This window comes from Pteropus medius, unplaced genomic scaffold, assembly GCF_902729225.1.
Source record: "Pteropus medius unplaced genomic scaffold, Ma_sr-lr_union100, whole genome shotgun sequence".
In the NCBI taxonomy this organism is placed as follows: domain Eukaryota; kingdom Metazoa; phylum Chordata; class Mammalia; order Chiroptera; family Pteropodidae; genus Pteropus; species Pteropus medius.
In genome coordinates, this window is record NW_024354875.1 from 575,868 (window position 1) to 599,779 (window position 23,912).

A 23,912-nucleotide genomic window follows, 5' to 3' on the forward strand; every position below is an offset into this window, starting at 1 on the left:
CGTGGTATGCAGTTAAAGAAGTGCTGAGAGACAAATTTATAGTATTAAATGCTTACATCAGAAAAGAGGAAAAGCCTTAAATCAATAGTACAGGCTGCCACTTCAAAAGCTTAGAAAAAGTACAAAACAAACTCTAAGATGTGGAAAGAAATAAGTAATAAAGAGCAAAAATCAATAAAATTGAAAAGAAAAATGGTGAAAAAAATCAATGAAACAAAGCTGATTCTTTGAAAAGATCAGTAAAATACACAAATCTTTAGCAAGACTGACAAAGAGAAAAAGGGAACGAATCAAATTACCAGTATCAGGAATGAAACAGAAGACAGGCTAGCACTACAGAACCTGCAGGTGTCAAAAAGATAATACTACTATCAAAAAGATAAAGGAATAATAAGGAAATACTCTACACACACACAAAACCTGACATCTTAGATGAAAAGAACCAATTTGTCAAAAAACACAGACTACTGCAATTCTCCCATATTAAACAGATAATTTAAATATCTCTATAACTACTAAGGAAATTGAATTTGTGATTTTTAAATTCCCATAAAAGAACTCTCCAGATGGTTTCCCTGGAGAATTCTACCAAACGTTTAAAGAATTAACACCAATTCTAAACAATCTTTCCCAGAAAACAGAAGGGGAAAAAATAATTCCCAGTTCCCTTTATGAACCTGATATTTCCCTGCTACCAAAACCACAAAATGAGAGCTAAAAAAAAAACAAAAAACAAAGAAAAAACAACCACTACAAAACAACATCCCTATGAACACAGATCGAAAAACCATGAATGACTATTACCCAATAAGATGCAGCAATACATAAAAAGAGTATACGTCATGACCAAATGGAATTTATTCCAAGGATGCAAAGCTGGTTCAATATTCAAATACCAATCCATGTAATCTACCATATTAACTGTCTAAAAAGAAAAATCATATGATCATATCAACAGATGTAGAAAAAGCATCTGACAAAATTCAATACCCAATTATGTTAAAAACTCTCAAAAAACAGGGTACTTCAATTTGATAAACAGCATCTATGACAATCCAGCAACTAACATTCCACTTAGTTATTGAAGAATGAATATGTTCCCAAGACAGGAACACAGGAAAAACAAGACAAGTATGTCTGCTCTTACCCCTCTTATTCAACATAATGTTGGAATGAATACACAATAAGGCAACAAAAATAAAACTGCCCTTATTTGCAGATAACAAATAATGTCTACGTAGAAAATCCTATGGAAGTTAACAATAAAAATTAACTACTAGAACTAATAAATTAGCTCAGCAAGGTCACAGAGTAAATATCCAAAATTTAATTTGATCTAATAGTGAACACATAGATATTGAAATATAATAAATTTACAGTTGCTCAAAAACAAATACTTAGGTGTAAATCTAGTAAAACATGTAGAGAGTCTATGCTGAAAACTACACAGAGTTGATGAAAGAAATCAAATGTCTAAACAAAAAGGGAGGGAGGGAGGGAGGGAGGCAGGGAGGGAGGGAGGGAGGGAAGGAAGGAAGGAAGGAAAAAAAATAAACAAACAAACTGAGAGGCACACCACGCCCACAGACTGGAAGGCTCAACGTGGTAAAGATGGAGGTTTAATACAATTCCTGTTAAAATCTCAGCAAGATTTTTAGTAAATATAGGCAATATTATTCTAAAATTTCTATGGAAAGGCAAAGGGACTAGAATAGAAAAGCTAAAAACTATTTTGAGAAGAAAAACAAACTGGGAGGAATCAGTCAACCCAATTTCAAGACTTCTATAGCTACAGCAATCAAGACTGTGGTGTTAGTGGAGGGACACAACGATCAGTGCACAGGGACCAATGAACCCAGAAACTGACCAACACAAATACACTCCACTGAATTTTGACAAAGGTGCAACAGCAATTCAAGGAAGGAGAAACAGCCTTTCAACAAAAGGTCCCAGAGCAACTGGACATCCACAGGCAAAAGTAAACCTTCAATTCACCTAAGTCCTATGCCTTATACAAAAACTAAGCAAAAATGGATCACAGACTTAAATACAAAACACGAAACTATAAATTTGGGAAGGAGAAAACATAGGAAAAAAATCTTTGAGCTCTGAAGCTAGGCAGAGAGTTCTTAAGACTTAATACCAAAAGCACAATCCATAATAGAAAAAAAGTTGATCAACTGGGCTTCATTAAAATTTAAACCTTTTGCCCTGTGCTTTGTTAAGAGCATAAAAAGATACAGACCAGGAGAAAATATTTTCAAATTATACATCTAACAAAGAACTAGCATCTAGACTATATAAAGAACTCTCAAAACTCAAAAGTACAAAAAGCAAACAATCCAATTAGAACACGGGCAAAAAACATGAAGAGACATTTCACTGAAGAGGGTCAATAGCCGATAGGCACATAAAAGATGTCCAACACCTTTAGTCACTAGGGAAATGCAAATTAAAAACTGAATCAGTTATCACCATACAGTACTTATCAGAATGGCTAAAATTAAAAATAGCAACGTCACCAAAAACTGCCAAGGATGTAGAAGACAGCATCACTCACGGATTGCTGGTGGGAATACAACATGGCACAGCCCCTCTGGAAACCAGTTTCATTTCACCATTTCTTTAAAAAACTAAACATGTAATCACCATGCAACCCAGCAATTGCACTCTGGAACATTCATCTCAGAGGAATGAAGACTTATGTTCATATAAAAACCTATCCATGAATGTTTAATAGCTTTATTATAATAGCCAAAATCTGGAACAACTCATCTGCCCTTCATGGGTAAAAGGTTAAACTATGATACATCCACACCATGGACAAACTACTGACATATGCAACAACCTCCTGGATGAATCTGCAGAGAATTACGCTGTGAAAAAAGCCAACCCCAAAAGGTTACATACTCTATGATTCTATTTATGTAACCAGTCCTGAAATGACAAAATACGGACACGGAGACTAGGTTAGTGCTTGCCGGGAGTCCAGCGGGGGGAGGAGGTGTGGATGGGAAGGGGCCAAGGGTGTGGCTCTAAAAGGGCACCATCAGAGAACCAACACTTCCCCCCACCCCCGTTGAGATGGAAAGGTTCTGAATCCTGACTGTACCTAAGTCAACATCCTGGTTGTGATACTGTCCTGCAGTTCTGCAAGAGGTCATCGGTGGGGGAAGGGACATAGAATCTCTGTATTATTTCTTATAGCTGCATGTGAAGCAACAATCAATTATCACAAAGTAAATTTAATTAAAGCACACAGCCCTGCTCTCAAGTACCTTCTATTCTACAGATCATAAACAAACATATACAGTGCGGGGTTAACAACAGACGCTCTGAAGACGAGGCAGGGTAATGGGACTAAGTAGGGAGTTACCACATAGGAGAGAGGTCACAGGGTGCACTTGGTAAAACACTGTCACGAAACTGACACTAACACAGTCCGGTGACTGTGTTCAGGTCATGACCAAAGACTTCAAAAGCAGAAATGAAGAATCAAATGTCCTTTATAGCATTCTCTCTCCATTCTAATTTAACTTATACACCATATAAATCTTTTAAGTAATTAGTTTATAATATGGTACTATCTCTCCTCAGAGTTTTAACAGTTCTTTATCATTTACGATATCAACTCCACTTTAGGGAAACATTAAAGCAAGGTCTTCCAAAATTGCTGCCATCACCTTTTCATGGTAAGGAGACTAAAGTGCAGAGCAGGTAAGTAATTAATTCACTTGCCTGGTTACAGCTGGGACGCCAGAACTGAGGGGGTCTTAAGCAATCACAATCTGCCCTGTATTCAAATTGTTTTCATTAGACTCTCCCCGCCCCCAACACTGACATCATCAAGTACTATGGGGGGAGACTATAAAAACGCCATCTATGTATATAAAGAAAGCCTGCAGCATCAACTGCTTCTTCTATCATGCAAATTAACATCAAATAACCATCTTACAGAATCTGGAGATAATGGCAGACACTTCTGTACTTAAAGTAGAACGGAACGACCTACCTTGAATTTCTCCCTGAGGATCTTTATAATACCACTTCTGCATTGCTTCATGCACCAACGGAATGGAGACTCCCTTGGCTCTGTGCTCTTGCGGTTTTGATGCCAGTCTCTCATCATCGAGTGCACTGTCTTGGAGATAAGCCACCATCTTCTCAGCTTGCTAAAAGAAAAATAACAAATGGATTGTGAAACAAATGATCTTAAATTAACACTTTAAAAAAAAGTGCCTGCCTTTTTTGGACTACTTGATCTGTTAACGGCATTATGCAAGAACACGGCAGGCAACAATTTAATTCTTCCAACAATGCCACGAAATAGGTACTATCTCCATCTGACAAAGGGGAAAGCGAAGCTCAGAGAGGCCACGTCTCACACAGGGTCTCCAAACCACGAAACAAACCGAACTGAGATTAAAACACAAACTGGTATGGACCAAAGCCCGGGCTTCTAATGAACACATTAATACGAGTAGTTTTTAAACTTAGAAGCCACCGGTCAACCCTAATTTGTATAAAATAAACCTGCAAATAATGGGTGTTAATAGAACGAATGGCTCAATTCACAGAATTACAAATAAAATCTTTTACAACTTTGACTAAGACGTCGTCCATCGTCCCTTGTCCCTCGCTTCAGCAGTTCCTGCCACCAACCGCCCCGCCCGGAAGGAAAGAATTTCTTCTGTAGAAAGCAAGCTATCACTTACTTTGCACATACACAACGTTATATACAATCTAGGGAAATCTACAGAGACATGAATAAGATGTTAATTAACATCCTGAGAGTTTAACTATTTTCCCTGTAACACTTTAGGCAAAATATACAGACGACTCAGTGCCCATACACAGCTGCTTCCATTCGCCATTTCTGGCATTCCATTAACCTCCAAAAAGAAAAAAGAAAAGCAAACAGCTAAGGGCAACCTCAGAAGAGCAAAAATAACCTGACATAATGACTACTACATAGCAGAAACTTATAAGCATGAAATGACTGGAAAGACAATTACCCATACAAATAAATACTAGATATACAAACAATTTTTCCAGTACATAAAACCTAGTGCACAGAAGTTCCATTTTTGAATACTCATTTAACTGCTTTCAATTTTTACGACAGTGTGAGAGAACAAAAGAATTAACATGACTTTTACCTGCTCCAAATGTTTGAGGCCCTCTTCCTCATCCGGCTCCGCGGAGACACCGCCCATACCAGGAGCGCCCACGACTGGAGTTCCAACCGGCCGGAGGGCAGGACCAGAACTGGGGACAGGTGGGGGAAGTATGAGGAGAGGAGAGGCTGTGTCTGAAGGGATCTGTGACAGGGGCTGCTGGACGTCAGGCACCATTTCTAGAGGGGAAAAAAATGCAGACAGACGAAAACCCTTTACAATAGAGACTCTTCAAAAACGGAAGTACATTATGCAGTTGGGCCGCCTGCTAAATGGGGTCAAAGGAAGTGCGTACTGCACTGTGTCATGAATACTGACTGCTGCCACTTCCTACGGAGAAATGTAGTACTGCTCCCTAGGATGACAGAAGTACCTCCACAGAATGACAGAATGTAAGGCGTAAAAGGTACCCATAAGACTACCTGAGTCACTGGAGCATCTACCCAACAGTTATAGGTCTACTTCTTGAGAACTGAGTCAGTCTAACTCCGTTATACACATCATGTCTCCAAATAGTGAAGACAGTTAATGAAGCACTGCGAATCTTCTCAAAGATGGCATATCTCATCACTAAAACCTGTATTAAAAATATCTGCAATTATCTCGAATAAGTACCTATTTTAAGTCATAATGTAATTCAGTACATTATATTTTGTAGGATAACGAAAAACACTTGAGGAGTCTACCTGTACCATGCAGGAAGTTCTCAAGAATAAAAACTGCAAAAGAGGTTCTGTGTTGGTTCCTATTTCTAAACTCAGTACGCAGGCTCTTGAGAAGGAAAGGGGGCTGGAAGTAATTAGATACAATTGCAGTTTCCCCTTTGAAACTGTTTGTTCTATTGCAGACAGCTTCTCCAAATTCCTATTCCTCTCAGTCTTGCCTGCCTTTGCCAAACTTTTTAAAGAGACAATCTATACAAACTGTCTCCACTTCCCCAACGCCCACGCCTGCTACACTGTCACCTCCACCTCCACCCCTCCAGCAAAGCTTCTCTCCCAAAGATAAGCAGTGACCTCAAGTCCCCGAATCCACTGTTTTCCTCACCCTCCTCATCCAATCTCTTACTAGCATCGGCCCTGCCCCGTGCCAAGCCGGAAGCGCTCTCCCTCCTCCGTTTTCCTGCGCTCTCCTCTTTACTTGCCTCTGAAGATTTCTCCTGGGCTCCTCTTTACCAATCCTCTGAAATCTGGAATCACCCAGCGTTCTGTTTTCAGTCCACTTTTCTTTTCACTCCCAACCAGTATGTACTTCAAATTTTTCACTCTCTCTGGCCCTAAACTCTCCCTGCCTGGCTAGAGCCCCTGTTCACCTCGTTTCTCATCAACATCCCAGAACCAATGTTCTAAACTGAATCTATTCTCTCCTCTCCCAAATGTGCTCCTCAACCTCCACTCTCGCTCTACTGACGGCACCATAATCCTCCGAGGCACCTCACCCATCTTTGACTCGTTCCTCCTTCTTTGCCCTGATATACAATCAGTGACTATGTCCTGCCAATTTCTACTGAAATCTCATCTGCCATTACCTCTCTTTACTGGTGCACTGACCCCCCACATGACGGCGGCTCAGGAGCCCAGCAAGGTCACACTGCAGCCCATCTGTCATCACGACAACCTACCTCACACGTCAAATCCACGTTCCAACCACGTTTCCCCCCATTCTCCTTTCATGCCTCATATTTCACCTAACTCAGAACAGGAGATGATTCCTGCCCGTACCGGGATCAGTCCCACTTCTTCACGTTAGCTTCCACTGATACCTACTACTGGAAAGCCTTTTCCCATTTCATCCGGCTACGCCTACCTCCAAATTCTACACAGTATTCCAGGACAAACTCAGACACTCGCTTCCCGAAGCATTCCAGGAGTCTGCCAACTGTGAATGCATAGTTCCTTTTTTGCCCTAGATTACTGATGCGCATATGCTTTATTCTTCTCTAAATCTGGAGTTTCCATCTTCAATGCACATCTTTGAAGCTTTCTCAAAATACACGTTTTGGGTTTTTTTTAAAAAACACGTTTTTTTGACCCCATCCTAAAATCTCCTAGAGTAAGGCCCCAGGCATGTATATTCAACACAATGAACCACAAATAATTTGGGGCACATCGTAACTGAAAAATGACTACCACAAATAAAACAGGTCTCCAAGTACCCAAGTCCCACAGTGCGCCTCACATATAGAGATTCAAATACTTGCTGAATTCATTCATTCGGCTTTGTTCTAGACATAAAAAACTAAAATGAAATCCTTGTATCCAAGCAAAAAGGTAAACAGGTCTTTATAATACTGTATGGCTATGTTAGTTTAAGAAACGAGATAACTAACCCAGCCTGGGAACATGGGGTGGGAGTTTCAGGCACAGAGAACAGCACGTGTAAGGCACAAAGGGAGGAACAGGCACAGTTAGGCTCTGCGGCTGGTGAAGAGAGTACGAAGGAGCATAAGAGCCTGGCACCGAAACTACACGGAGGAGGCAGATGCCAGATCCCGCAAGGTCTCCTCGGCCACGTTAGAGGGTATGAATTTTTATGGTGAATCAATCACCTAACCCTTCGACACCAGGCATTAGAGTCATTTTTTAATATGTATGAGAAGAAACATGGACATGAACATTAATAATGCCTTCTAAGGTACACGAGAATTTAAAATCAACATGGCAATGTTGGAGGAAATATACTTTAAGCTTATTCTACAGGAACGGTGATGGGACTTCCACAGATCCATCCATGGTCTTTTTGGCCTCTTTTGGAACAATGGCGTTTTGGTGTGTCGCCTCGGACACACACGGCCTTTACATGAAAGGAAGGTGCCTGCCTAACACGGGACTCGAACCCCTGCAGAGGATCACACACCCAGCTGCTGGACTGATGCAGGGTGGCTGTGTCACGACTCCCTGGGAAAGGAGATCCTTGCGCTCCATCCTCACTTCCTCCAACTTGTTTTGGTGAATTCTGGAATGGGCACACGTGTGGGAAGCAGTGTTTGACTAGGTTTACCAGTAAAACAATCTATTCTAATAATTCACCACGAGATGTAGTTCCAGAAGGCACAGAGAGAAGCCTGTCTAATCAGTCAGTGATCACTGGTCCCAGTGGAATCCTATCGAGCTGTCAACTCCCACAAACACGTACCGTCCCCTCGGCTGGGCACTTTGGTTGACAGACTATTTTCTGTCCGACTCTCTTCTTCGGCTTTTTCCGTTTGCTCAGTTTTGGGTTCCTCTTTCCTCTCAAACGGTGGTGCTTCCTGAGGCTGATGACCTGAAGGAGTACCTGGTCTAGCAGATGACGTTAAGGTTTGAGGTGTGTCCTCACTAGCTTCTGTAACATGAAGCAATCTTAAATTAACGATTTAGGAAACTTTGATATAAAAAAAAAAGGGGAAGACAAAATTGCACCTCACCAACTCCTATTCTATCTGTCTTCTCTCCCTCTTTCTTATGTGTCTTATCGGGTTCTTTGGCTTCTTCGTTATGGCTACCCTCAGAGTCCGAGCACTCCTCCCCTTCCTCTACAGGCCGGAAGTCCATCTCCTGCTCTTCGGGAATAGGCTCTTTCTGTACTTTCTGTAGCAAAAAATAAAGCCAAAGGTTAACAGCATATTTGGATTTGGTAGAAGGTCAGTGGCTGTCATGACACTCAAAACAAACGTCTTACCTTTAGAGAGAGGAATGCTCCCGATGAGTCGAATGTGCCCATTTCTTCTTCCGCGTCCTCTAGGCACCACTCGGGCAAGCTGTCCCTGTCATCGTCTATGCTCCCACTGCCAGAGCGCACCCTGCGGTAACCCCGCTCATCATCCCGGTCTCGAAAATCGAACTCGAACCTTCGCCGTCGTTCCATGTGTTCCCGCCAGCCTGCAGAACGAGGACCATCTGGGAGGAGGAGGACACAAACCGTAGAGAAGTTTTACGACAGTACTCGAAGAAAAAAATCATGGACTGGAAGTAAAGGAGAAAACTACAACTGGAAGCAAATTCAAATGGATCAACCTACTAAAGAGAAAATCAGGCAGACTACATGAAGTTCAGAGCTCAGCATATGAATCGCACCACTACGTGACACCAGTTAACTTCATTAAGAACCAAGCCGCAAGTTACTCTTAAAGCTTTTGAAGATACATCTGAAACGAATCACTTTAAAGAACACTTTATTCGAAGTATATACTTTTAATAAGCTTTTGGTATCTGACTGAACGCTGATGAGCCACTCACGCAGGCGGCCCCTCGCAGCCCGCTTACACAGCGCCGGCTGGTTCCATACTGAAGTCCCTGCCTGCCCTCTGGCACATCTTTAAGCATGTTCTTCCCTCTCATGAAAATATCGTTCTTTAAGGATAAGACCAGCTTCCTACGTCAACTCATAATATTGAGATCATCATGCCTACTTACTAGTGCCAACATCCTATTTGTAATTCTGATTCCCAACAAAAAGCCATGGAATTATAGCACTGACGAATGTCACAGATTTTATCCTAATTATATAGTTTAAAAAACAAAAATTTTGACAGCAGAAGTAACTTGCAAATGGCAAAGCAGAACCAGAGTCCAGTTCTGCATCCTCTACTGCTTTTTCCACAATAACAACACCCTCAACGCTTCTTTCCGGGCCCTTCCTGTTCTCTCGGCTCTCAACTCTCCGTAGGGAGTTTTTATTTCCGTATAACGCCCCCAGGGACATTCCTAAATCCACCCTAGCATACCATTTATTACATCCACTACCCAACAGAAAGACTGCCTAAGAATAAAAGATCCTAGGTTAAAATCTTTTTTTCTAAAAATGAAAGGAAAACTTGTTAAAATATGACAAACCTGAGTCTGAGAGAGTCTTAAAAAGAGAGGCAGGTTTTAACCTATTACAATTTTCTCTCCTTGACTGCTTTCTCTGTGGGAGATACAAAGAAATTAGGCCAAAGTGAAACATTACTACTGAGGTTCGATTTGCTAAAACCAGCAATCTAAGAATCAAACTGAAAACCAAAGGGCAAAATGTTAAAATGCCCAAAACAGGTAATATTTTATAATCCACTCACCAAAAAAGTAGGGAAACATCAATCTCCCATTCCCTACCCTTTACTTACAAAACCAAAACACTATTTACTACCTTCTGTGAAAACTAAGGAATTCTATACCCAGAGTCCTTAAATGTAAACCTCGAGTCAATACTCAAAATAAGTATTCGTAATCAAATGCTGAATTCCAGAGAACTCATTCTACTACTCTCATTTCTAAGCCACCCGTAAGTACGCGCCATGATAGAATCTAGCCTTCTAGGCATTGGGCTCATGTTTCCCTCTTACTGAGTGTCCTAAGTTCAGCTCCCAGAGTGGATACTAGCTGTCCTTAATGCTCCCATCTCCATGCATATCCAGCTGTGGGCTCTACTTTAATAAAAACAGATCCCATAATTTTGTTGTCTTACCAACAGCAAATAAAAATTTATTCATGAAAGTAAATGCAGCAGATAAGGCACATCTATAGCTTATTAAGCCTGACTCCTGCTCTATAGACCATACATGAGAACTAGTTTGATACTATTTTCACAAGATAAAATAAGTCAAAATCATTATATTTAAAATTTCAATCAAATTCTAATCAAAGATTAACTAAAATCTAAGAAATGCTGAGTAACATAACAACTGATATAATCAGACTCCATTTTTAATATGCTGGGTTGAAAGAGTAGACAGTATTCATTTTTTAAAATGCATATTTACAGTGTTTTTTCAGCCCCATATATCTTTATATTCTCCCAAACTATCTTTTAAAATTACATAGATAAAAATTTGGGGGAAATTGTCAGATTGATGACAAAACTGATATGAATGTCAAATATTAGGAAGAAGGATTTAGAAAAGATAAGAAAAAGGCAACATATATCCGAAATCTGAGTTGTTGGTCGAGGATGTTCGGTGGGACAGCGGAATACTAAAGTTTTATTTTGTTCAACTCCCTTTAATAGAATCAACATCAGACATTTCGGCTCAGAAACACTGTTCATCTTCCAAAACATTCACCTTGTTTGTTTTTGATCAGCTGGAATTTTTCTTCCCTCTTAGCCCAGACCCCGTCCATTCGCACTGAACGCTTGTTGGGAACACAGTCTACAAACCCTCTGCTGACAGGCAAGCTCAGCACAAGATGCCACGATGCCTTAAAGGAAATGATAACATCTGGTTGCCCAGGGCATGGATTTTGGAGAACTGCCTAGATAACTGTGATGTAAACAATGCCCACTAATGACAGTCATAGGAGTTGGGGCAAAAGCATTATAACTTTATCCAAGGACTGACGTCACTAAGTTTCTACCTACCCACAATGCCATTAAGCACTCCGAATGCCTGTCATGTTTACTCAGAGCCAAGGCTAGTGGTTTTGCTAATAACTTGATTTTTAAAAGTAAATGAAAACAGTTTACATTATTATAATTTCCTCTATTAAAGGTAAGCTGCCTTGGCATACGACCGATAGATAAAATATTACATTGCGCATGTGAAATTCGAAAGACATGTACAGTCTTACACTTCAGTTCTGCATGACCCCACGATGCAAACTACAGTGGCATCTGATTACCATGAGGCATAGAATCAGCACTTTGGCAGGAGATGAACTTTGACACAAAGCACCAGTGTCTTCAATTACCAGCATATCTAATGTCAGGGAAGAACAGTTTGAAGCATTCTTCAGAGTCAAACAGAAGAACTTACAAAACCACTAATCGCTACTATTCTCTCTCCTTTATCTAAAGTTTGAGGGACAAAAGAATGAACTTGTGATTATGTTTTTGACCTGGGTTTAAGCTTATTTCTCAAATAAGCGTAAATCACATTTCCAAGACAAAAAAAAAAAAAAAACCTGAAAGAATAAATCCTTTCTTATGCAGGGGAAAATAATTTTTAGGGGGAGCACATGTCCCTAAGTGAGTGAATAATTATACATTTATAAGTTTTAAAGCATGCTGGAAAAAAGACTCAAAGATTTAGAGTTAGACAAAACCAAATAAAACCTTCTCTCAGTTGTGCAGTTAAGGGCAGGTGCTTCCCATTAAACCACACTATTTGCCCCAGAAAAAGAAGTCATTTTAATCAGCTAAATAGATGTGGGAAATTTTTATGTTGAATTTTTTTTGTAGTAACAAGACTGAATTTGATGACAAAAATAATGACTCCACTTTTTTAAAAAAGAAAACAGTTTATCTTTTCCAATTATTACCAAAAATTTCCACCAAATCCTCAACAGAATTCTCACCAGGACTATGAGGCCGCCATCTCTCTCCATCCCTTCTTGATCCAGCTAGTCGCCAACCTCCATCTTCATCTTCTCCATTTTGTTCCTCTCTAAAAATACGCCAATTTTCACTCTCTGATCGTATAAATTCATGCTTTCTCCCCACTGACGCTGGCCCACCTTCCTCAAAATTTGGTCTCCCTGTAAAGAAATAGAAACATGAGCATTGGCCAGTAACGATTTTGAAAATAAACTTGAATGCTCAAATCAAGCTTTTCTGCAACTGTGTCCATTTCAATATTCAGGTGGTGTAAATAAAGTAAGTATGGGTCTATGCATATATTAGTAGACTCATTTCTTAAAGCCGAATGTTCACCGACTGGGCAATTATTTTTTTCAACAAAAATAATATACGCACTAAAAAAAAAAAGCATGCAATGAAAAGTGAATCAACCTTCCCCATACACGAGACAACTCCCAGTCCAATCCTCCAGAAGTAACCACCACAATTCTCATAAAGCCTTCCCAAAACTGTTTGTGGCTTATACATGACATATACTTATCATGTATATAGAGAGCCCTCATTCCCACTCCATAACACCACCCTCAGAATGCTATATGTGTTGTTCTGTACTCTTGCTATTTTCACTTAACAGTGGATCTTGGCAATCCTTCCTTATCAGCACGTACTTTCTTAAAAAGTTATACAATATTTTAAATTATATGATGTAACTTAATCAGTTCTGCTGGTGACTCTGCCCAAACAGGATCTCTGTAAATTTCAACCTTTCTTTTATTCCAAAACAGATCATAAACTTAAAAGTAGAGACTGCGAGCTATAATTTTTCATTAATCTAGGCACCTAGTACTATAGGCATACAACAAATTGCTTCTGAACAGAATTCAAAACTAAGGCGTGTCTGACCTGATGCAACTCGGGAGTTCTATTAAAGGTAGAAGACAGCCTGGTATGCAAAGTAAACTAAACTGGTTCTTTCAAAGGACAAGATCATTCAAAATTGTGCAAATTCTTTAGTCACCATCTCACATGTGCTTATGATTCATAAGATTATATAAAATCTCACATTAAAGTAGTTGAAAATCCAGAACATACAGTGATGTCCTCAGTTTATAACAATGAAAGTTATAGTCTCTCAATGACAACCTCAATTCTTTTCATTAAACCATACTAAAAGTGGGGAAAAGACTGTACCGTGGCATCTGAAAATGAGGAAATGTTATTTTTTTGGTCATCCTCTTATAGCCCATTTCTCATTAAGATTCCACACCCTGTTTGCCCGAATGGCTGTTACGTTGTTATCAGATATTATTCTTAAAGGGTTAAGATTATTTTAAAGAACAAGCTATCTTAGAAAAAGGGTTGGGGGTGCAATTATTTGCCAGGCAAAACACTGTCTGCTTTTTTTATTATGGCAGATGGCCTCCCACACAGCTCCCGATGATCCCTGCCTTCTGGCCTTTGTGGAAGTCCTCACCAGAGGTATGGGCTGGACTGACTTGTTCCTAACAAACAGAATAATAGAATAGAAGTGATGAGATGTCACTCTCATTATTAAGTTAAAAACAACTTTGGCTTCCATCTTAGATCCTCTCTCTCAGAGATTCCGGCTGCCACATGGCAAAGAACTGAGGCTTGCCAAGAGCCACACAAGTGAGCCTGGAAGTAGACTGAGCCTCGGGATGACCACAGTCCCGGCTGACACAGTGACTGAAGCCTCATGAGAGGCCCAGGCCGGAACCACCTCGCTGGGCAGCACCTACCTGAGGTGCCCCTTCCTAGCCCACAGAAACTAAGATAATAAGTGTCTGCTGTTTTCAGCCACTAAGTATCAGGGTAACTTGTTATGCAGCCACTCATTTAACTGACTTAATAAATAAAAACACTCATTTAAGCTATTTTAATCTTCATAACAAGCCTCAGTATTAGAAATTATTTTTCCCATTTTATAGCTGAGAATATTGAGGTTCACAAAAATAACCCAGAAGAATTGTCCAAATTCACACACTGCTATTTTTTTAAATGGCATAGATAGGATTCAAAAGTTAATCTCTGACTCATTCAACAAATATTTATTACACACTAAGTGCCAAGATACAGATTCAAGTATAGACATATTCTCTATATCTCTGCCTTCAGGTTAGATGGTCTAGAAGACCTTGCAGGCTCTCTGCTCAGAATTAAAATGGGACAATTCATTTCACAAAGCACCACATCTATTATATGACTTGATGAAAAATGTAAGTACATTTACAAAAGAGGAACAAATTTAAAACAAAGAAATTCCTAATGTGTGTAAACTGATTAAGTGATGAGAAATGGCTTTCGATCCAGGAGTCACTTAATCGCAGTAGTGTGCGCCAGGTCCGAGCAGCGAGTCGGGAACACAGTGATAGTCATGTGACGGATGAGCAGGTCAACCAACCACTCATTTTCATCTACTTTTACATTATGCCTTTGAAAATGTAATAAATGTACCAAAGGAAGCAAAACAGCAATGATGGCAAATTGCTTAACTCATCAAAAATTAGTCATTAAAATTTTTTCTAAAAAAAAAAAGTATTAAAAATAAAAATACTAGTAATCTAGAAACAGAACTCTATCTGTAGTTAGCTTTTACATAACATTACATTTTTATGTCATTGCAATCAGTATATCTACCATTTTGTAATCTACTTTTCATCTATGATAGCAAATACTTCTTTTCTCTGTGATTAAACATTTTCCTAGTAAGTGGATACATTCCAGGTATATACCTTCCTGCTGTAGCATAATCTATCAGATTTTTCCCCACTGAACGTTTGCTTTATAACTATTTTTTTGAGGACTATAGATAATGAGGTAGAAATATCTATGTTTTTTGCTTTTTTGAAGTATTTCTTCTGAAAAAAACTTCAAAGAGTGAAATTGAAATCACTAGGTCAAATGACAGACTTCATACATGACATACCTTTCCCCCCTCAAAAAAGGGGTCAAACCACCACACCATTTTACATTATCAACATTAAGTGCTGTATCCTTTTAAAACTTTTACTTACTTATAAAATGGTGGTATACTAATGGCTCAAATATGAATCATGTTGTCTACTGACTTTATTTCCTTGTAGGGGAACTATTTGTTCCCCTGAACTAAGAGCTTCTTTACCTTTGTAATTGTCAAGTCCTACATACACTTTTCATATTAATACCTAGGAAAAAGAAAAATTTAATGACAGAATAGGGTAAAAAGAAGGAAACTTCAGGAAGAAAAAAAATCTACTTATTGAAAACTATCTTGCAATTCCCAATCTGTTAGAAAACATGCACCTCATAAATTCTGAAAGACTACTTTTGCCATTCCCTGTTCCAAAAAGGATTTAAGACAGAAATTTTAAAGATAAAGAAAAGCACAGTACCAGAGAAAGAAGATCTTGGAGTAGCCAGATCTGATTTTAAATTCTGGCTCCAATTCTGATCTATATACCTTAACTAAAGAAGATTCAATTCCTAATTTGAAATGGTTGAGGGAGGGGAATCAGGAAGGGAGGGAGGGATGGAGGCGGGGAGGGGGGGGGAGAGAGCGCGAGCGCGCGCTATTATGAATCATGCTATGAACATTCTTGGATATATAACATGATGATCCATATGTTCGCATTCTGTTGGCATTTACTTAGAAGTGAAATTGCTGGGTCACAAGGTACATTCAACTTTAGTAAGTACTACCAAGTATTTCCCCAGAGAAATAGTACTACTTTACCACTTTGCTTGTTTGTTTTACTCAAACCGCTAGTAAACATTAACACGAGGACCTCCTCTATGGACAAACACAATTGAAGACATAGAACTGAAAACAAAGATGAGATTCAGAAACAGCACCTACCTTCTAGGTCCACGGTCTGAGGACACACAGGCAAATAAATGACTTGATACATTACAACTGACAAAACACACTGATATATCTCATATGAATCTCATAATAAACACAAGAGTTAGGTCGATTATCATCATCTCTACTGCTCCCCCAAGGAAAGGGATACCTAGTACAGGTATCCCAAGGTCACACGGCTGAGTAGTGACCACATCAGAAATAGAACATAGGTTGTTCAATCTCCTAATTCAGGGCTTACTCGCAAATTAAACCCAACAGAAGCAGCTAGAAATTCTAGAAAAACTAAAGTAGGAAGAGGAAGATCAGAGATTTAAATCTAAGAAGCTCTAAAAGGGCAACAGACATACCATACGGGAACAAGATGGGGACGGAGACTGCCAACGTCTCTAAAAGGGGGAAGATGGAACTAACTTGCTAAATCTTCCAGCAAAAATGATATGCCAGTGAAAAAAATATTAAGACCCACTCATTCAATATAAAAATTTTACTCTAGAAATTATTTTGAGGGGGAAAAAATAAGTTCAAACATCAAATAAAATACACATTTCCAATTACTACTAATGTAACTAAAAATTGCACTATATGCAAAAATTGCTCTAAAATATTCAAATAAATCCTTTATAACCTAAATGATTGCAGTTGACTTATATTTATATAAATTTGGGTGGGGGAGTGGGAGTGTCAAAGAGCTCTTAATCTGTATAATTTGCTTTTTAAAATATCTGCACATTAATGATATAATTTTAAATTAAGGATAAATATTAAAGTCATTCATGGGCAACTTAGATTAAATAAATAAAGTTCCATGTCTAAAAATTCTAGGATTCATAGAGACCAGCGCTAAAATGAGCGTGGGACACCCGCATGGCCTTCTTGGGCCCTGAAAATCAAAGTCTTCTTCCTTCTATAATATCAGCATTGGGACAAAGCTGAGTGACCAAATATTTTCACTGACTTCTTTTTCAAATCTTAACAGACTGATTTGTCAACAAGATGATTTAAAAGTAAATGTAATTGAATAATTTACAAATTAATGCCTGAGTCAAATATTCCTTATCTATAGTCAATAGTCAATAAATGAGTGCAGGATCTATGAATCCTTGAACTAGAAGCACCTACTGCGCTGCCATGCTTTCGTCTTTTCTCAGGGAAAAGGGTCTAAGGTTTTTGTCAGTCTTAAAGGTGTCTATGACCTTTACCTACCAAAAGGTAAAGAAACACAGATTTAAAACGTATTTTTTTCTATTCAATATAATATGACCACTTTATGAGCAAACTATATTATCTGTATAATGCATGTTTTTTCTTGCATCACAGTAACTCAAAGTGTAGGAAAGGTGCTAAAATACAAGGTACTGTGTATCTGAATGTTTTCCCCAATGGCAGTAAATGCTTGTTTCTGCCTTAATGTATTAAGTATGAATAAGATTCTTCTAAAAATAAAATTAAATTAAATGCAGTATTGGCTTTAGTCTGGTCTAATCGAGTGGACTTCCTAAGGAGAAAGTGCAGTTAAAGGGCACCTGCGAGCATGTTTGACACTCAGCCAAAGATGGTGTTTATGGAAAACTTCAGATGGAGCACGGAGGCACCCGGCCAACAAAATCTACAGCTGTGAGACTTGGAACTTCCAAGTGCCAAACTCCAAAAGCAAAAGTGGAATTATGGGACAGACTTTGAAGCTTGTTTGTGTGCAAATTTTTCTAGCGAGTAACTTTGTATTCCTCTGCTCAGATATATATTCTCTGATCAACACAAAAAATATTTTCTAATGCCAGAGAAAACAATGAAAGGGAATCCCATCCAGGTGCTGATATCTACTATTTTTTTCTCCCCCGAAATTACTTGTAAACAGAACTCATGGTGGCTAGGATGGAGTAATTTAAATTCTGGATCCCGAGTTTGCAACTTCTCTCCCTCCCTAACCCCTGAGGGGCAACAATCCGCCCCACTGGTTAACGTGGGTCTTAAGAACACAGCGGTCCCTGGCTGGAAGCTCAGAGAGACTGGAGGGGCTGCAGCGTATCAGGATCTCTTTGCAAAAGTGCCTCATGTGGTCTGAATATGCCCCATAGCCCTACGATCCTCATGCTCAGCCTTCTGCGGGTGTACGCCCAGACGCTGCCTGAAATCTGCAGGATCAGTACATGAGCTTGAATACAGAAACAGAAAGAGACTGGGCACTTTCTAAAGAAAGCCAAGCGTCCTATGTAAGAAAGAACACTGGACACCAGGGCTAAAGTTTTGAAGTAGTGAGATTATCTATGTACACAGGCAGGACACTCCAACTAAAGGTTTTGTTGTTTTCAAGTACCATGTGGTACAGTTATGGACTATAAACTGAATTACTTCAGCCAGAAAAGAAAATCAAACACCTTTAGGGGCAGAGAATTGAATTTAATAAAGAATGACCTATCTGGTCTTGGCGCCTTGCTTAATCATTATAACTTTGAGTAAAAAAATCAATCAATCAATGGACAGATATCTAGCATTTATGTTCATTCACAGAAGAGATGTTTTACAGTCATCTCCAACTGAAATCACTAATTCTGTTTCAATGGGACGGCCCATGTGTTTTAGGATGAAGTGGGCCAATTACCAGTTTCATCTCAGCTAATCTGGCAGCCTCACCAGAACTGAACTGCTCAGGCTACTCTAGTGGGAGCACTATGCTCTTGAGGGTGCACTCCAGAGCTGGTCTACATTGTCCAGACAGCAATTAAAAGTTAGCAATTAGGAATCACTGTGTGCAGGCCACAGTGGACTTTCAAATTAGAGAAATCCAGAAGCCAGAACAGTTCCTCACTAGAGACCTTTCTTTATTACTTTGCCAAATCATTTTTGCCTCAATAGATTCTGAAACGGAGTGTATTATGGAAAGAGGCTTCTAAGTTTGGTAAAATCCTTCACTATCTTGCTTGCTATAACTTGCTTCTGCCTTTCAGAAGGCAGAAGTACTGCCTTGCTATAAGTACTTGCTTGCTACAACTTGCTTCTGCCTTTCAGAAGGCAGAAGTAGTGGAGTGTAGCTGTCATGTGCCTATTCAAGGTACTGTGTATTCAAGGCACATGGCAGCTACACTCCAGTACTTCTGCTTTCTGAAAGGCAGTGTTACACCATATTTACTCTGGCTTCCCCCATCCCGCCCCCAGTCAGTGAACTGGCAACTGATATAAAGTATAATTCCTACCAGGACAGGCAGGGAACAAGCATGACATCACAAGTCCCTCCTTTATGCTTTCACCTTCTCCAGTTCTGAAGGTCAAAGTGTCCAACGCTGTGTTTGAACTTGTATTGAAATGTTTGGCATTAATAAAACAAAGAAGGAATTAATATATTTTTTAATTGTGGGGGGACGAGAAGGAATCTACAAAGGCGGATTTTACTTTCTAAGTAGCATAATATTGGTCTACATTAATAATTTTCCCAGCAGGCCTTCCAAGATTTTACTTTGAATAATCGCAGCCTTTGTTTTTAAGATCCTCTTACATGTGACGTTTGATCAAAGTTTTAAAATCGGCAGCTAATGGAGGTGGAGAAAAGTCCTACTCAGAAGGCATTATACAAAGCCACCCTACAGCTCATTTCAAGGTTGCTGCAAGCTGGATCACAGATGTTTTCCAGCTAAACACTACTTAGACATTAAATTTTCTGTACTCTGAACATTATATTTTACTGCATATCATCATACTTCTCAGGGAAGCATCCCTAAACATCACTAAAACATGACTTAAGACAATCCTTCAGTTCCTTCACACAGGTGTGTTTTTAAAGGTAAGTACAAGGTACCAATTTATTCTTATTCAAGGTCTCTGTACATAGCCTTTAAAAAAAAAAAAAGTCTGCCTCCTTGCCGTCCACCCCAAAAAACGATTTCAGGTAACTAAATTACCTGTATTACTAATTCTAGAATTAATTATAGTTATTCTGATGAGAAGGGATATGAAAAGAAAACTGGTAAAAATCAATTCATCAAATCCCACCTAAAAGTCCTTACCCAAGGGTATCTTCCCCAAAGAAATGGAGGGAAAAAAAGATTAGCAAAGGAAAAATCTCACACTTCAACATGCTATATAAGGAAAGATGGCTAAAAGGAAATCTTGCAGGGAATTTTATCCCTTTGAACTTTTAAATAAACTCTTAAGTAAGATTATGCAAACTTACTAAAGACTGGTCCAGATTAGAGGGAAAAAATGCACCCCTTCTCCAAGTCAGTTCTGGAGGCTTTCTCCAGAGTTGTTAAGGTTTGTGTTGGATAAAGAAAGACCTCCTAACAAACCAGCATTCTTTTCCACATGATCAGAGCTAATTGGCCCCCCTGCAGACTAAGTGACCAATCACATCAGCTTCAGCTGAAACCAGCCCCCACCACATTATAAACAGAGGAATGTGAACTGTAAACCCAGTCCAAGAAGAGAACCTACAAACTAGACTTGTAGAATAAAATTACCTCATCAAAAAGGCAGACTCTGAAAGTTTCCTCAAGACCTACCTGTGCATATAGGCTGACCCAGCAAAAGAACTGGTGAGTACATGAAATAATATTCATTCTTATTTCTTTCCTTAAGGGAACAGAGAAAGAAACTGATTGGCAAATAGGGACAGAGCTAGATATTGCCAAGAGAGTTTTAAAACAAAGACATAACCTATAGGGTCATACATTAAGGTCCTTTATTCTTTTTCATTAAATTTCAGAAACAAAGTAACAGTCCTATTGAAAGCATTACTGAAAACTTTCTTGTTTTATTAAGTGTATACTTATTTTCCATTATAATAGAAATGAGCAGAAAAGAAACACCCTTAAAAAATTCAGTAACTTTTAACAAAATGTATCTTTTCTTTTGAAAAGCATTAAAGAACCCAAAATGAGTGTACAAAAACAAATGACAGAAAGAAAAAAAACTTTTTTATCCATGAAAAAAATTTTGTCTTAATTTTAAATTGTTTAAAGCACGATATTACTGAAATTGATGCTTCTGCAAGTAAGAATTTAAAAGAATCTCTGAGCTTATATAATACAGTTAGAACTCACACTGCTTGCCCTAATTATGAAGGGGCAGGAGAGACGATTATAAGACTCTCTATACAAGACTCTCTACATGGCCAGATGTGAACAAATACCTAGTAATACTGTAATCGTTTGACATTTGTTGTTAGAATCTGTATCTTAACTGTTTAATATGAACTACACTACTACATAGAGGTATATAGTTTCTAGAGCTACAACCTCATGAGTAGAATGAATCCATTATTCTGATGACCAATAAAGCAGCCCAACTATCATTTTTATGAAGTACTATTTTTTCCACCAGTTTATAAATGGGCAAAAATTCTGTAGCCCACACACGGAGATACAAGCAAACCCTCCCAAGCTTTGATTCTACTTTCTACTAGGATCGGCTGATGAGAAGCACATAACTACAAAGCAGGATAAATACAATCAAAACAAACAGAAAACAAATTCATAGATACAGAGAAGAAACTGATGGTTGCCAAATGGGAGGAAGGTGGAGGGAATGGGAGAAAAAGGTGAAGGAGATTAAATAGGTCAAACTGCCAGTTATAAAATTAGTCATGGGGATATAACATACAGCATAGGGAATATAGCCAATAATACTGTAATGACAATGTGTGGAGACAGATGGGTGACTAAACTTATTGTGGTCATCACATCATAAGGTATGTAACCGTCTAATCACTATGTTGTACACCTGAAACTAATGTAATATTGTGTCAACTATAATTAAACAACGGATATTAAAAAATGCACTTGTGTGCTTGTAGGAATATGAAAATTACTTGGCAATATAATAGCATAAACATCACACCTACCTGCCCATCAGACACTTTTTAAATTTGATGGAAAGCAAATCTACATACATCAGGCAATAGTAATATAATTTTTAAATGCCATACAAGGAGACATAAAATCAGACAGAAAAAGCATCATACAGAAAACTTTTATCAATTGAGAGAAATGATAATAAGTTTACAAACATGTAGGGTTTTAAGGGATCATGTTACTTAATTTCCTCTTTTCTTTCCTTTTTCAATATAAGGAAGCCTGGGCAAGGGGATTGGGAGGCTTTCCTACACTGACACAGCTCTGTAGTCACCAGGCCAGAGCCTGGCCAGCTGGATTTCCCACCTTGTCTTGCTTATGCTAAACACACTGACCACACGAGTCCAAAGAATGGAGCCATTCAGGGCGATCTGTTAAGTGGGGACAGAAATCTTGCTTCTCTTAACTACTCCACTCCTCGACACAATCTAAACAAGATCTAGGAAGGTTTTATATATAAAAGAGATATTGCTTCACTGTTTTGAAATTAGTCTTCTGACTTCCCTGTTCAAAGGTTTTGCCATGTATTTAGCTAGTTAGCTGAGAAAAAGAATGAAATTGTAAAAGCCTAGAGCATGAGTGCTACAAAAGCTGCAGGTAACCAGTAACAATGCTGAAAAGGCCCAAATGAGAACAGTTCATTTTCTTGGCCACAGCATAGATAGAAAGGATATCATCCCGGGTAATGCATTTTAGAACTTAATAAAGCAGGCTGAAGACCAAGAATCCTGGCGCTTCCCCGCCAGAATTACTGTGAAACTCTAAGCAATCAGCGGTTCCTTAAGTGGAACTGGCACGAGTGTAGAGGTCCGTGACGGGCGTTTTCACATGAGCAGGAAGCAAGAAATAAAGGATGACGCTGTGGACGACGCAAAAGCACCCAGCGGTTCACAGCCAACCATCCTTTACTGTTATATCCTTCTTCCTTTTCAAGTGTCAAAGTATCTTTTATAAAATTATGGTAGTATTACATTTCAAAAATTATTTCCTCACCTGGCAAAATACAAGTTTGGCAACGCTACGTACGAACTCCCGTCCGCATTTTGGTTTAAGTCTGCCAGCCTACGGAGCCCTGGACCGGACCACGTAACGATTCCGGCTGCATCAGCGTCCTGCGGGACGTCTTCCCGAGCTGGAATACCGCTCCGGCCTACAAGTCGCAGGTCCGGCCCAGGCAAGCCTCCCGAGGAACAAGTGCTCTGCAGCAACTTTCGAACAAACTGAGTCAAACAGAACATGTGTTCTTCACGGAGGCTAAGCAGGGTCAAAACGACTAGCGTTGAGGCGTCATAGCACTAGCTCTAGACTATGGACTCGGTGTGGGATACGCCACCACTTACTACCTTCGCGATCTTAGGAAACTCACTGTGCCTCAGTTTCATTGTCTGTAAATGGTCACAAAATGGTACTTATTACTGTGAAGGCTAAGAAACGATATTAATAACAATAAAGCAACAAGTGCTAGGAGGTTACTCTGGCCAGGCACTGCCTATTGGCTTCACATGAGTTAACACAAGTGAAGTGTTTGGTGTGATTCCTGGCACATAACAAACAGTATACATTGGCTAGTATTATTAATCGTTACTGTCATAAGAATCATGTATAGAGTTAACAACGATTTTAAAATAGACACAAGACAGTTATGGGGACAAGAACAGTACCTACTAAATGTGCCAAAAAATCTGGCTGTTGCAGATTATTCTGTGAATGCAATATTAATTATCGTGGGATTTTTATTTCGCCAAACTCTAAATAGACAACTTCTTGTAGTAAAAA

The 23,912-nt window shown here is 39.1% G+C and overlaps 2 protein-coding genes across 8 annotated transcripts in view; one reads left to right on the plus strand and one right to left on the minus strand.

The window, feature by feature from the left end:
* The window catches only part of GIGYF2 (GRB10 interacting GYF protein 2), a 108,339-nt gene that overhangs the window by 31,338 nt on the left and 53,089 nt on the right, over nucleotides 1-23,912 (minus strand). For all 7 annotated transcript variants that reach the window (XM_039855632.1, XM_039855634.1, XM_039855631.1 and 4 more), the window contains 6 exons: nucleotides 12,428-12,607; nucleotides 8,838-9,055; nucleotides 8,584-8,746; nucleotides 8,313-8,501; nucleotides 5,160-5,356; nucleotides 4,013-4,172 (listed from right to left, as the gene is read on the minus strand). In XM_039855632.1, the coding sequence (XP_039711566.1) occupies nucleotides 4,013-4,172; nucleotides 5,160-5,356; nucleotides 8,313-8,501; nucleotides 8,584-8,746; nucleotides 8,838-9,055; nucleotides 12,428-12,607 (1,107 nt within the window). The remainder of the gene's footprint in view (nucleotides 1-4,012; nucleotides 4,173-5,159; nucleotides 5,357-8,312; nucleotides 8,502-8,583; nucleotides 8,747-8,837; nucleotides 9,056-12,427; nucleotides 12,608-23,912) is intronic.
* Nucleotides 20,699-23,912, plus strand: part of KCNJ13 (potassium inwardly rectifying channel subfamily J member 13) — a 9,400-nt gene continuing 6,186 nt past the window's right edge. The window contains exon 1 of the mRNA XM_039855636.1: nucleotides 20,699-20,819. The gene's annotated coding sequence lies outside the window, so the exon portion shown is untranslated. The remainder of the gene's footprint in view (nucleotides 20,820-23,912) is intronic.